Below are 15,534 nucleotides of genomic sequence, written 5' to 3'. Positions count from 1 at the left end.
TGTTTCTCCCATCCAGAGAACACCATAATAAAAACCATAAAGATGATGATGGTGATGGATGCTGCCTTAAGGGAAGCTTCTGCAACAGCCATGGTAATATATGGCAGGTCTTCTGCTGTAATCATCATGGTGCAGCCAGTGCCACTGCCAATCTTGCCGCCGTAACACAAAACATAGAAATGTTAAATTTTAACTTTTGTGTTTTTGCAATCATAGAGCTTCTTCCTAGCAAAAAAATCAGCCTATGAGCATACTTCTAATTTATCCGAAAGGACTGTGTTATCACCATAATTTGTTTTCTCGCTTGACCATATACTTTCTCCTTCACATATTTTGCACTTACCCTCGAAGACTCTTGCAGCCCAGCGAGCTTGCACATCTGCTGTTGCAGGAATGCCTCCCAGTGACATGACAAGCCCAATGATGGCCATTGTTGGCTTCTCCAGGTTAGGTGGAAAGATGTCCTTGTATAAAGAAACTTGCTTGTTACTGTCTCGCACGTCAGATTCATCCAGAAAAGGGTAAGCATAGGTATATCCTGTTGAAAAAATGACAAAGTCGACATTCTCCTGCACTGTACCATCCTCAAATATGACAGAGGTTTCAGTGAACTCCTTCAGGTTGGGCTTGACCTTGACAGTGCCACAAGCAATGCAGGTAGCAAGGTTATCATTGAAGACGGGCTCTTTTCTAGAGAATCTGTCAAGGAAAAGACAATAAAAACATTTTCAGCACATCTTTCACTGGTTCTTTTATTTATTTTTCACAGAGTTTTATATAGCGCAAACTTGACCCAAAGGTATTGGGTATCAGAGCGCTTTACGTAGCACCAGTTGCATTACATGAAGATACATTCATTCTTTTGTTAGGCACGGGGAGATTAAGGGCCAGACATAGGTAATTCCCATTTACTGATTCTAAAATACCGAATTTTACCGATTCGGTATTTCAGAATCGGTAAATGGAATGTAGATAAAGATTCAGTACATTTTACCGAATCGGTAATATTTGGTATTACCGATTCGGTAAATATCGAATCCGTATTTACCGATTCGGTATTTACCGAATCGGTCATTCCGATTCATTTCTATGGGCCTGGAGGCCCATAGGAATGAATGGGAATTACCGATTCGGTATTTACCGAATCGGTAATAGGGGGACCATTTACAAGGGTGGCAGGGTGGCAAATTGACACCCTGTTGCACCCCTGTATAGTGCATGGGTGAACATGTGGCACACATACATGCTCTAAGGGCATGTATGTCTGCCACATGGCACTTTAAAAAAAAGCAAATAATTGCTTTTTTAAAGGTATTCGGTATTTACCACCAACTTGTAGTTGGTGGTAAATAACGAATCCTTAAATGACAAATGCACTCACTTGAGTGCTCTCTACATTAAGGATTCGGTAATTTACCGATTCCTTAAATTATCAATTCGGTAAATTACTGAATACTTAAATATGGCCTCTACATCTCAGATGCCTAATACCGGTCGGTAAAGGCCGAAATTCAGTAATTTCGGCCGTAACCGACCGGTATTGGGCTATCTACATTTGGCCCTAAGTGATTTGCCGGGAATCACAGGAGGTTCAGCGTCGTTGCGAGTCTCGAACCAAGTTCCCCAGATTAGAGGTTGACCCCCCTACCCGTTAGGCCAACTCCTCTCCTCTTGCAGTCCAAAGATACATTTCAAGCACACATGAGCCTCCAGTTACAGTCGCCTAATGCCAACTAAGGCTGTCAAAGGAGGTTTACTCCCACACAGTTTGTAAAGCATGCATTACTTTTTTTATGTGGGGCACTACAATATATGGTTAATGGTCACTATATTACAGAGACAGATAAATACAGTCAAAAATGGACCTACCAATGATTGCATCCACTACATTTTAAAACCCTACATTGCCATGGTAAGCTTATATTTATTTTTCCTAACTCCATATATACTCACCTAGACTTACTTTGTGATCTGGTGGAAAGGGTGATACAGTCAATGAGATATTTTTGTATGTCAATAATTCAAGTGAGACATTCTGGTAAAACATAGGCAGAGTTTATGGATGCACAGTGAGAAATGCTCCCTACGAATCTCTTATTACAGATTCCACTGCTAGCAAAGGAACATTGGACAATTTAACCGTGACTTCTAGAAGTGTGGTGGCCGGTTGAGGTCTTATTTTCAAAATCATAATTTAGTTGTATGGTGAGATATATGATGTTTCTGTGGTGACATTCTAACCCCCAGATTCATCATGCTCCTCTTTTGCGAGTCCTTAATAGCGATTATTAAGAAATCGCTATTAAAGACTCGCAAAACGGGATGCATGTAGAAATCGCAGAATTAATAGCGATTTCTACATCTTCCTTATTTGCGATTCGCTAATTGCTAATCGCAAATAAGGAATGACTCCCCATTCATTCCTATGGGCCAAAGGCCAAAGGCCCATAGGAATGAATGGGGAGTCAATCCTTATTTGCGGTTAGCAATTAGCGAATCGCAAATAAGGAAGCGATTTCAAGGGTGCGAGGGTGTCCAAAGGACACCCTGTAGCACCCCTGAAATGGTGATTTACACTGGTGTTGCGCACACACATGTCCGAAGGACATGTGTGTGTATAACATCCAACTTAGAAAAATGCACTAAAGTGCATTTTTCTAAGTTTTCGCTATTTACCACGAAGTCAGACTTCGCGGTAAATAGCGGCCAAAAATTGCGATTTCGCAATTCTAAAATGGTTCATGAATTGCATTTAAGGAATCTCAAATAGAGATTCCTTAACCGCATGCGTGCGGGCGGAATTCCGCTCGCACGCTGAGATTTGCGGAACCGCATGTTACGTGACGAGCTGGGCTCGTCGTGAGCGTGCGAGGAGGCTACCTCATGACGAGCCCAGCTCGTCATGAGCGTGGAAGGGGTTAAATGCAATTCTTCGCAATTTAGCGATTTCAGAATTTGCGAATTTTGCATTTGGGATGATGAATCCCAAATGCAAAAAAAGCGCTTGCAAAGGGCCAGATTCACAGAATCTGGCCCTCTGCGAGCCGATTTTTCCTTTATGAATCTGGCTGTAAGATTCTAAGAAGTGACCGTTATCCCAAGTCCTCCCTCTCTTTGTCAGTGTCCAAACATACTTTAGGGTAAATGTGTTTTTGACCTCTGAGTGGGATGTATGAATAATCCTGAGTACATTGGTGACCTTGGAGATAGATCACGCCTTTAGTTTGTTCACCACTCACATGTAGAAATACACAATATTGCTTCTAGCATTGAAGTCACAGCCTGCCTATGTAGAAGGAATCTAAACCAATAGATATTGCACAAAAGTCACTCAAGCCCTGATTCCAGAAGGTGCAGGATTTAGCTAGATGGAGACAACAATTTCCTTACTCACCCATAGATGGATAAAAGACTGGTTACATGGCAGTGATGGTGTACAATAAAAGATGAGAAGTCAATTTGTGGCATGAAACCAGAAGCAGAACTGTCTTTTCTAAACCACATCTAATGCTGCCTGTGCCGGTTGGTAGATAGGTAGCTGTATGAGGCTGGAAAAATGTACACCACCCAATTGGAAGAAAACACAAGTGTGAAATTATTTGGCCCTTTGTAATAGGACAAACTGGAAAGGGAATTAGTTGGTTATCAATCCTAATCACCAGGAAGCAGAGAAGGAGATAACCAGCAGCATATAATAGTCCCTTAGTTTGTGAAATACTAGAATCAGGAAGTTAAACATATGTGACTTCATTGTTATCTAAACTTCTCATAAACATGCACCTCCTATTGCATGCACACATACTTGTCTTTTGGAGTCAGACCAAAGTTCCCGTGGTCAAACCGTTTGTTCATCATTCTTTCGTACATCCAGTCAGACAGCCATCGTGGCAGGAGATATTTGAGGAAGGTCTCGTAGCGTGTGAGGTAAACCATGTCCCAGGGGTAGCCATCGTCCCACACCCGGGTCATGATCCAGCTTCCGCTTCTGGTGCTGAGGTAGACCTGTCAGTCATAGAGACACAAGACTTTACTAGAGTTCATGCTCATTTAGTATATAGCAGAATGATACGTAAGCTGGTTCAAGACCGCAACTCCCAATCATGAGATGTAAGTAAGTTCAAGGTAGCACTTCCCAATAATATGATGTAAGCAGGTTCAAGGCAGCAGTTCCCAACCATGTGATGTAACAAGGCTCAAGGCAGTACTTTCCAACCATGTGATGTAGTCAGTTTCATTTCCATTAAGCTTTATTTCAGTTAAAACCATAAAAGCGTTTCAGGGAGGAGGTGACACATATTACAAACCAACATCAGTATTAAACAACATATGCCTAATCGAACCAACTATAATCGCCTAGATATCTTATGGTCATCCTACACTTTTCATAAATATCAACTGTACAATCCAAATATGCATAAAAATCGAATTGTTAGTCAAAACAATAAAATCTATAAAACACTTAAAAACATCTAACAATTAAAAAGAAGTCCATTCCAACTGTCATGTACATATCTATGTCTGATATGGTATGCTTGCTCTAATTTTGTGTTAATAAGACATGAAAGTAGCAGGTGCATCACATCATGGGGCTACAATTAGCTGAGCTGCATAGATTTCAACAGAATAGTATGTATTAGCAGCAGTAAAAACGTAAAGAAAAGTGGAACCTCACTAATGCATGTCAGTATTAACTATGTGCAAGTGAAAAGCTCTTTACAATGATCAGAAGGCCGGGATTTCAGTTTTTGGACAGGACCTTTAACCTCAATATCCACATTCAGTCTAGGAAGTTAGCAACTGCGACAGCTATTGTTAATTTGGGATCAGTTCTCAAAATTTGGCGTGCGTTAGCACTGATTCTGGTCCCAAGATTTTTGCAGAGTGGTTTGAGCCATTTCTGCCGAGGAGGCACATAGCTGGGGCAAACTAAAAGGACATGGGAAGTTGTTTCTAGGTAAGCATTGCAACTAGGGCATAGTGCTCCCCTACCAGCAGCCCAAGAACTTATAAAAGCTCTCAGGGGCAATGAACCAACCATGAATTGAAAGTACATCTTCCTGTCTAATAGTGCCACGATGGTATCCCAAAATGGTTCCAAAAAGCTGTAATTTTTGAAATCCATGAACCTCTCTGTCAAAGACTTGCTCTGTACCGCCCATGCCTTACATCTGAAAATCCATGACCAATAGTTTGACTTAATTACATCTGGGGATGGTGTGGGTTTAGAGGATGGATTGTCCCAGAACCCCCTCTGATCTATGTTGATTAGCAGTGCTTTAATCTGTCGTAACTATGTTATTTTATGAAACTGGTCTACAGATAAAACATCTCTAAAAGCCGTTACATGGTTTTCTAATTCGGGGGGTGGACCACAGCCTTCTCCAATATAAAAGTGGGTGCAATCTTACTTTAGGAGCAATTTATTTTCTGCCCAGATCAAGCAATAAAGGTTTCAATGGCAGGGAGGTGAGTTAGATTTCTTAGAAACTTATTCTCAGCAATGGTTAATGCAGCAATGTCAGAAAATCCCCATAGTTCTGAGCCATACAGGGCAGAGCCTAAAGCCTTCACATCATACATTTGTAAGTCTGGGCTATTGGTTTAGTATGAGAGCCTAAGCTCCATGGAATGCGTCAGCCACTTGAGGTTTCCAAACCATACCAGATGACAAAGTGATGCCTAGATAGTTGAAAACATCTGTGTGCTCAGTTGGCATACCTCCCAATGTTACTCTTCCCCTATAACTTCTAGGTTGATTAAATGACATATATTTCGTTGTTAAAGTATTGATCTCACGGCCTTGAGCTTTGCAGAATTCCTCAAAAAGAAGAAGCAGACGCTGTAGGTCTCCTGGTGTCGTAGAAAGGAGAAGGGTCTCATCCGCAAATAATAATATTGGCGTTTTGATACCTGCCATTACGGGAGCATCAGTCGCACTCTGGGACAAGAACAATACAATGTCACTGAGAAATAGCGAAACTAACATAGGGCTAAAACGCAACCCTACTGAACACCCCTATCTGTAGGTAAGCGCTCAGTAAGGTCACCCTGGCTATTCCATCGAACCTGCACGAAATTTGGTTCTTGCAGGGCTATCACAAGATTCAACGTAATCAGTGGCATCCCATAGACAGAAGGATATCCCATAATTTTTTTGGGTGCAACCAAATCAAATGCTGACTTTAGATCCGCAAAAGCCACGTACATAGAACCATTTCCAATTACCACAACATTCCAGTACATAGGTAAAAAATGGAAGACCTGGTCCAAGGTGCTCGTTTCATTCTGAAATCCAGCTTGAAAAGGTGAAATAATGTTGTTGTTGGATATCCAAATCTGGATTTTAGTCAAAAGTAATCCTGCAAAGATTTTTTGTATGCCATTGATTAAACTAACTGACTGATAATTCATTGGGGAGGCCTGAATGCCCTTTTTATAAACGGGGATTACTTCAGTGCCTCTCCAAGACTTGGGGACAGGAGCAAAATGGCATTCGCACGTTAGAATGTATTGTGATCAGTTGTGTCTATCCTCCAGAAATACATCCACAGGAATGCCATAAGGTCCTGGGGCTTACCTCTGGCTACTGGATCTAGTGTCTTGTAGATGTCAGTTAAATCAAAAAAGGGGTTCCTTTTGGAGGGCTGGGTAGTCGATTATCAAATCAGTACGATTGACTCCAGCATCCACTATACAAGCACCTTCAGCATATAAATTTGTAAAATATTTAACACAGGCTGCTGGGGCTATGTGATTTTGGGGAGGAGGTGCTACACCATTGTTGACCCATGTAACTAAGGCCCAAAGCCTATTAGAGTCCTTGGCAGAGCAAGCAACCCTAAGATCCTTCCACCGCCTCTTATCCCTGTCTCTCTTGGCTTGAGTCTGGGTGGATTTATACTGTATTCTTGCCTCACGGATGCGTTGGACATCCTTATCTTTGATTGATTTAATCAAGAAGGAGCGCATCCATCTACAGTCCATTTTGCACCAAGTGTTTGGTATGTTGTGGGATTGGTTGAGCGAGGGCTTCGGAGTGAGAAAGTATAGGAGGATTCTCTTGAAAAGCTTGTTGTGTCGGGCTATAACTATACTTGAATCCTCCTGGTGCGGGGGGCTTGTCTAGCCACTCAGTCAGACAGGAAGATATGTCATCACTAATGCTAGATAATATTTCTGCTCAACTAGCAATCCGAGCCCACTTAAAACGTTGTTTGTCATTAGAGTTGGATGCTACTAATGGGAGCTGAATCAAACCTATTTGTTTCAAGTCTACTACAATAAGATTCCATCAAAAGCATAGGGGATTATGGTCACTCTCCAGCTGGGTTTTAACACCCATATCCCTAAGTGATGGCCACAGTCGAACTGCCAACAAAATATAGTCTATGCGACTTGAGCATAGTGTGTTATCAAAAGTGTTGGCTCCATTCCTGTCAGACTCTGTTTTACCATTGACTGCTCTTAAGCCCAGTTCTATAGGAAAAGCTTTGAGTTGCGAGACAGCCTCTGTCCATTTATTCATTTGTGGAGCTCTAGTCTTGGAATGCCCCAGATGTAATCCTCGTCCCTTGTTAAATCAATGTCATCGCTGTCCAGGGGTTTGGAGGTAGTATTGAAATCCCCTGCTATCAAAAGATAAGCACAACAATTGGTGGACACCAAATTGGCTTCAAAGGACGAGCTAGTGGTTGGTTTAGCACCCCTCTTGACACCTCAAGCATACACATTGTAGATTTATATGCTAGTGTGTTTCTCATTTACCAGGTGTATGGCTAAAACATCCTGTATGTCAGTATCTATTGTTGTATTTTACAGGAAAGACTGGCTCTGGTCCAGATGGTTAACCCCTTGTAGGTTGGCCAACACGTCCGTGCCATGCTGGGCTATAAAAATGTAAATAGCCCAACTTATATGTTGGTTCCACACTCCAAGTTTCTTGGAACAGGCATATGTCATAGTCCTTGATGAATTTTTTCCAATATGGGAAAGAGATCTTGGACCGAGACCGGCCACATTCCATTAAATAATTGGCATCAAGGGTCTATTGTGGATATCAAAAGAAATTATGAGGGGTCACTTTTTGGTGTGTAAATCTAAAGTGCCCACTGTGACATAAGTCTCACCCTCATCCTGGCCAGATGATGTCAGGCTTTATAATATAGAAGGAGGAAATTTACCAGGGCCTCATGACCACTGTGACTGGAGGCCAAATCAGGATTACTGATGGAAGGCAGTCAATCAATATTCTATGTGGGCGATGTTTCGAAAACCTGGGAATGCAGGGATGTTTGGTTCTGTTGGGGCTTGATGTTCTGGGCGCCTATATTTAAGGCGTATTTTAGTGTCACATAGATCCAATGTGCGAGCGTCAAAAGCTATTAGGGTGTCAATGAAGTTTTTGTTCCTCGATGTTAACTCAATGATGTCAAAATCCGACTCTTCTAATCAATAACTTGTTGCGGCACTAATGTCCTCACGTATGAGAGAACAACATCCCCTAACTTTCTGTATCCAATGGGTTACCTTGTTAATCAATGTGTCCTCACATTCACTGTGTGTGGACTGGGTGGGTAATTAGGGTGGGTGGATAATCAGTTTCAAGGCAGCACTTACCAACCATGTGATGTAATTTGGTTCACGGCAGCACTTTCAAACCATGAGATGTAACCAGGTACAAGACAGCACTTAAAAACCATGAGACGTAAGTAGATTTAGAGCAGCTCTTCCCAAATACGAGATGAAAGCACGTTCAGGTGGAACTTCCAAACCATTACACATCATATTCCTTAAATCAGCCAATGAGACCTGAGTATATTCATCCCACTACAAGGCATCACATCCTGGATAGTGCCATGTTGTCTGCCTCTGTGAACATTCCTAGCTAAAATAGAGTCACCTTCTGCAACAGCCCGGCAAAAATAACATGTTTTTGAATGCGTCAACAATTTGGGATGAGGAATAGAATCTTGAAATTATGAACCTGAAAAACCTGTTCAATTTTATCAAACACAGTCCGTTTCCAAGCCCAGTTTAACTAAATTATAAATCTCTAAAGTCATCTGGCATTAAACTACTAAGGGCCATATGCATCGAGCCTTTTTCCCGTTTGCAAACGGGCAGATTCTCAGAATCGTCCCGTTTGAGAATTAGAAAAAGCCTTTTGGGATTTATCATCCCAAAAGGCCATCACAAAATAGAGAATTGCAAAATGTGCGATGCTCAATTTTGCGAATGCAATGAAGGAATTGCAAATTGAGATTCCGTAAATGCAATTCTGGAAGTACCAGAAATTTGCTATTTGGCCTTAAGGAATTGCAAATTACTACCAATTTCAAGTTGGTGGTAATTCGTGATTTTGTTTAAAAAAGCACTTTTTTGATTTTTTTAAAGTGCGATATATGTCGCAAGAGCATGTATGTGCGCAAAATGTGCACACATGCATATTTCAGGGATGCAACAGGGTGTCCTTTTGGCACCCTTGCAACCTTGAAATTGCATTCTCAATTTGCGATTCTCTAATTGTTAATCGCAAATTGATAAAGACTACACATTCATTCCAATGGGCATCCTCGCCCATAGGAATGAATGGGAAGGTATTCCTTATTTGGGAATCTCAATTTACAATTCGCAAATAAGGAATATGTAGGATTTGCAAAATGTTTAGCAAATCCTACATACATTGCATTTTGCGATTCTCTAATTGCGATTGCAAAAAATCGCAATTTGAGAATCACAAAACTCTTTTTTGATACATATGGCCCAAAGTTCCTATTAGTCGTAAGAAGTGTTAACAATATTTCTGACCCCCCCTTGTCACACACATAACTGTGTTCATCTCGACTAAGACCACACTAAATTTTTATAGGCTAATATAATGATTGATGTCCATGGAATCAAAATACACTCTGTTCCTTTCTTACACACACACAGATATCACACACATCTGATATACACAGATGTAACCAACGCTCCAAAGAAATGGCAAAAAATCAGTCATATGCTCCCAACACCCAAATTGCTTCACAACAACCAGAGGCTGATGCTCCCAAATGAACAATGCAAATAGGCCCATGGTCTTTCCACCCTGCAACCAACTAATGATTTCTTTAAGCTTCTGCAAACACTGACGTGGCTGTTCCTCACTCCTACCTAACAACGACATCATGTGTTATGCTCACTCACGTAGGCCACACACAATTCTAATCATTTAAAACAGTCACCTATCGACTGACAATGATCTTTCACGCATGAACCTCGCCTCATCTTAGCAACAGCTTACAAGGGTACATCTAAGGCCAAGAATGGTCAATAGTCCCTTGGCATCACTTTCAGAGAACAATGGTTCACCTCACCACAAGAGGGCAAAACCAAAAGATCCTTCACTTTCCCTGTACCTCGCTGTTTTCTTCTGTTACTAGGCTATTCCCTCCCTACAAGAAGATACTTTTTTGGTAGATGTTGACATCCCAATCCCACTCCACATTACTGGGCTACTGCCAGCCTCACAATGCCTTACGGCAAATTATTGGTAGGAAACACTGATTCATGACCCTACAGAACTCGAGTTTCCCCTCTAACACCTTCTAGTTCTACTCCTGGGCTGTGCCATATTCTCTTTGGAGGTCACCTTCTGTCACATACATTGCTTCATTTGTGGTCACCCTTCTGTTTTCTGTGTTCTCCCTGGTACCACAGGGATCCAGACTCATTTCCATCCTCATTCTGCTCAGAAAGCACCATCTTATCAGTCACAAAGAAAGCCAAAGGTGTCGTCTCTGCTGCCCACAGCTCATATCACCGTGATTGGGTCCCCTTCTACAACGTATGCATCACTGTTAGCTAGAAGATCCCTAAACCCTGTGCAGCAATCTCAGCCCATGTAGAACTTCACCTCTAACTGGATTGCTGAAACCAGCAGTTAATTTGCGCTGGCGGCAAAGTTACGGGTGGCTTCTCTTCAAGGACATTGGGATATTGCCCCCCTGCATTTGCATCCCCCAGGCTTTGTTTGTGCCCCCTATTAATGAAAAAATAATCAATCAATTCAATAAAAAATGTTATTCCTGGTCATGGCGCTCAGCTAGCTTCAGTTGCCGCAGGCCAGTTGTGGTAAGGTCCTGAGAAAGTGGGAGGGGGGCTTAAAAATAATTGACAGTCACTGACTCCACATTCAGCTACCTAGCCCAGTTGCACCTCTAACTTTTGAAAATGGCAGTGCGCATGTTGGGTTGGATAGCAGCCGTTCTGTGGCCAGCCCAACATGCGCACTTAAAGGTCACTCTCAGATCCTCAATTAGTGAGCTGGGAGAATCACAGCTGCAGCCCCGTCACCTAATGAGTGCATACTTAGCCTGCCCAAGCCAATCCTGGCACTGCTCTCATGCTGTGTTGATAACATAAAAGCAAGAAAGCAGTGTCTGGATTGACTCAGAGAGTCGCAGTTACCAAGCCTCAGGTGTGCACTGACTCAGCGCAGGGAGGGGAGGTTCCATTCAGGTCAACAGAGCTATTGACCAATCACTGCATGTATTTAATATAATGCCATGCAGTGATTGGCCCTTAGTTTCTGCCATTGGGGCATGCTTTAGTCTCTTCGAAGAAGAAACTCTTTGTGCGCTGCTTGCATTTGTCACCACCAGCACCACTATGGCAAACATTGAAGTTGCTGCTGTAGTGGACACATGCAGTGACTGAGTTAGCCAAGGCTGGTCAGGCAGAGACCCCACAGCACAAGACAAGGTGTGAAGGGAAGCTGTGGAGTCGGAGAGGTATTTTTGCTTCAGACTCAGTCTTGCATATCCATGACTGGCCTCAAGGAAGGCAGCAGCACTTGGAGTCGGAGATCGTGATGCAGTGTAAAAACAAATTAGGAAAATCGCAAATAAAAATTATAAATTACGTTCAGTGAGTCTGAGTATGAGTTGATTTTGATTGGTGCTAGTTGATTTGAGCGTACTGTACTGCTTTACTGTTTTTAGGTTGAGCCTGAGCCAGCGCGCATGCGCTGCTCTGCAAGGCTTCTTGTAAGCACTCGAAACTAACTATTTTCGTGATCTAAAAGGTCGACATGTTTCAGCCCTTTTCGTCAAGGTGATCAGTGGGCTTTCTTCAGGACCAGGTTGTGAAAGTGAGAAGGCGACGTATTAATCCCTTCTTCTTAGAGTCAATCTTTGTGCCTATAAAATAAAAATGTGTCACCTCGGGGGAGGGTAAAGGGACTTGGTTTACATATTAAAAATTAAAATGAACTTCCAGCTACTGTATTTCTGCTGGGTATAGATTATCAACAATGCCATACATCACTTAACACTCGTCCTGCCTTGAGTAACCACATACCCAAGCCCTACTCATTAAAAATTGTGGTGATTTTCCGTCTTTAATTTTTAATTTTTAATTTTTATCACAGTTCTATCACATGCCTCCTCTATTTTTCATATCTATGTTCCTTAGTCATTGGAATTAAAAACCTTCAACCTCTCACTCTTTATGTGATTGTTTCTACATTTAATGAATCAGATACCACATTCTTATGCATGTTAAAAATTGTGCAAACTTTTGCCTATGCTTATCACTGTTAGTTCGTAACCAAAGGGCTTCACCCCGTTTTGCCAAATGTGCTTCCGAAAGGTGTGCATTCGTACTCGCCTTTGTTAGGAACTGCTCATTTTTACTTCTACTTAAACGCTCTATGTTATTATGCTAATGTTTGTCATTCGCGCTCTCCATGAAGTATAAGTGCCTATATTATCGCAATTCATCGCAAGCGCTTACTTCAAAAACGCGCATTAATTAGGTCAGTTGTCTCTGTTCGTGCGCTCTAAGTTAGGCTGTGCATTATTCTCACTTGTGCCCCGTTCATTTTCCGAAATGTGTATCTATAGCGTTCTAACAACTCCTTGTGCTCAGTATCACATGCAATCCACGTACCTCTGCACATGTTAATACGTGCTTCCTCGGGTACCCAGGGAGTCTGTGAGGAGGTCTTTTTCTATAATTCAAAGAAGGGGGCAAGAGTTGGTGAAGATAAGTGGATTTAAAATACTTATCCGTTTGTAGTAAAGGTTACGGCTTCCTCGTGCTACCTGTTGATCCTCCTAATGCAACTTGTGCTGACTCTGCCGTCCTGGACCCGGTAGGGTTGTCGGGTTTACGGAGAGTCTCTTATCTTCCTGTTATTACGTATAGACAGTGAAGAAAGACAGGCCAGTTGTGGTAAGGTCCTGGAAAGTGGGAGGGGGGCTTAAAAATAATTGACAGTCACTGACTCCACATTCACCTACCTAGCCCAGTTGCGCCTCTAACTTTTGAAAATGGCAGTGCGCATGTTGGGTTGGATAGCAGCCTTTCTGTGGCCAGCCCAACATGCGCACTAAAAGGTCACTCTCAGATCCTCAATTAGTGAGCTGGGAGAATCACAGCTGCAGCCCCGTCACCTAATGAGTGCATACTTAGCCTGCCCAAGCCAATCCTGGCACTGCTCTCATGCTGTGTTGATAACATAAAAGCAAGAAAGCAGTGTCTGGATTGACTCAGAGAGTCGCAGTTACCAAGCCTCAGGTGTGCACTGACTCAGCGCAGGAAGGGGAGGTTCCATTCAGGTCAACAAAGCTATTGACCAATCACTGCATGTATTTAATATAATGCCATGCAGTGATTGGCCCTTAGTTTCTGCCATTGGGGCATGCTTTAGTCTCTTCGAAGAAGAAACTCTTTGTGCGCTGCTTGCATTTGTCACCACCAGCACCACTATGGCAAGCATTGAAGTTGCTGCTGTAGTGGACACATGCAGTGACTGAGTTAGCCAAGGCTGGTCAGGCAGAGACCCCACAGCACAAGACAAGGTGTGAAGGGAAGCTGTGGAGTCGGAGAGGTATTTTTGCTTCAGACTCAGTCTTGCATATCCATGACTGGCCTCAAGGAAGGCAGCAGCACTTGGAGTCGGAGATCGTGATGCAGTGTAAAAACAAATTAGGAAAATCGTAAATAAAAATTATAAATTACGTTCAGTGAGTCTGAGTATGAGTTGATTTTGATTGGTGCTAGTTGATTTGAGCGTACTGTACTGCTTTACTGTTTTTAGGTTGAGCCTGAGCCAGCGCGCATGCGCTGCTCTGCAAGGCTTCTTGTAAGCACTCGAAACTAAATCTGGGTGGGTCTGACTCCCCCCACGCATTGCGTTGGCTGTTGGTTGTGTCATTCTCTTATTGTAGCCTGAAAGTGGCTAAAGGTGTGCGCATGTCCCACCTTTTTGGCAAATGTTCACTCTGATCGCGTTTTGCTTGCAGGAGCGAGCTGCGGCGCGCAGGGTGGCAGCTGCATTCCTGTCCTCATGGGCCAGGTTACACGTATAGCGCTGTGCTTTCGCTTTTGCTTTTTTGTATCTTTCTGTGCCCTCCCCACCACTCGTCTTGAGATGCTTCCTGCACCTCGTTTCTGAGTAACAGCAGTGCCATATTAACTCAATGAACCTAGACACGGCTCTGTTTTTCAGGCAGGTCCCTTTCAACAAAGCCCGAATCCACACAGGATTATGAAGCATAGAGAGATGTGGACTTACTGCTCACATAAGCCCCTCTCCCCAGAGAGGTTGTACTCTTGCTCACGCGGCTGTGTGGTCTTCGCTGCCCTTCACTTTTGTTTGGCTTGAGGCTGCGTTCGGGGCCTGCGCAAGCCCCTCTGTGCATGTAGTGTTAGTTGCTTCAAACGCACAGATATCTTCGACACAAATGAACGCAGCTACTTTCTAGAATTGCTCTTCCCTGGTTGCTCGGCCGGTTCAGCAGCATGTCTAAAACTCGATAAAGGAAGGTGTTCATGATCACTATGCGAGTGAATATTCCGCCGCTGAACTTCATTGTCCAAACTTCATGCATAATTGCTGGTTAAATTCGAAAGAAAGGAATGCAAAAATAGTCATTTCACTCAGCGTTTCAGAACTGGCCGTGAAAGAAACTTGTAGTGCTGCATTTTTACATGAGACTGTGAAAAACATGCATTATTTGGAGCATCACCTAGACACCTCGGGTTTTGGTGCTGTTTTAGCGGTTCCATGTTTAAATATCGATAACAAAAATATAGTTTACAAAAATATAGATGTAAAAATATCGATTACAAAAATATCGACTGCCTATACTTAAACAGGTAAGTACAATAATATCGACTCAAAAATATAGATGTAAAAAATATAGATGTAAAAAATATCGACTTTAAAAAATATTATAACTTAAATTAAATAATTAAATAATATTAATATTATTAACAAAATAAATTACATTACATTTATATTTTAACTATTTATAACAAATAAACTTAATTTAATCAATATAAACTTAATAAATGTGTACATATACATATATTTTCTTAAATACATTTTATTATTATCTTTATTTAATTAATAAACTTTAAATATATAAAAATAAAATAAAAACATATATAAAACATTCTGAATAAAATAAAATTTTCTATATTTAATTAACACATAAAAGTATTTAAAAATAATAATAATACATACATTTAATAACAAAATTAAAA

General features: G+C 41.8%; 1 protein-coding gene across 1 annotated transcript in view; it reads right to left on the bottom strand.

Annotated features, from left to right (window-relative positions):
• The window catches only part of LOC144754718 (flavin-containing monooxygenase 3-like), a 242,578-nt gene that overhangs the window by 77,025 nt on the left and 150,019 nt on the right, over positions 1–15,534 (bottom strand). The window contains exons 6-7 of the mRNA XM_078642876.1: positions 3,803–4,002; positions 344–699 (exon numbers count right to left, since the gene is read on the bottom strand). Of these exons, the coding sequence (XP_078499002.1) occupies positions 344–699; positions 3,803–4,002 (556 nt within the window). The remainder of the gene's footprint in view (positions 1–343; positions 700–3,802; positions 4,003–15,534) is intronic.

Source organism: Lissotriton helveticus, chromosome 1_1 (assembly GCF_964261635.1).
Source record: "Lissotriton helveticus chromosome 1_1, aLisHel1.1, whole genome shotgun sequence".
Classification (NCBI taxonomy): domain Eukaryota; kingdom Metazoa; phylum Chordata; class Amphibia; order Caudata; family Salamandridae; genus Lissotriton; species Lissotriton helveticus.
Note: the sequence above shows the minus strand (reverse complement) of the source record. Positions and strands in the feature narration are given on the sequence as shown.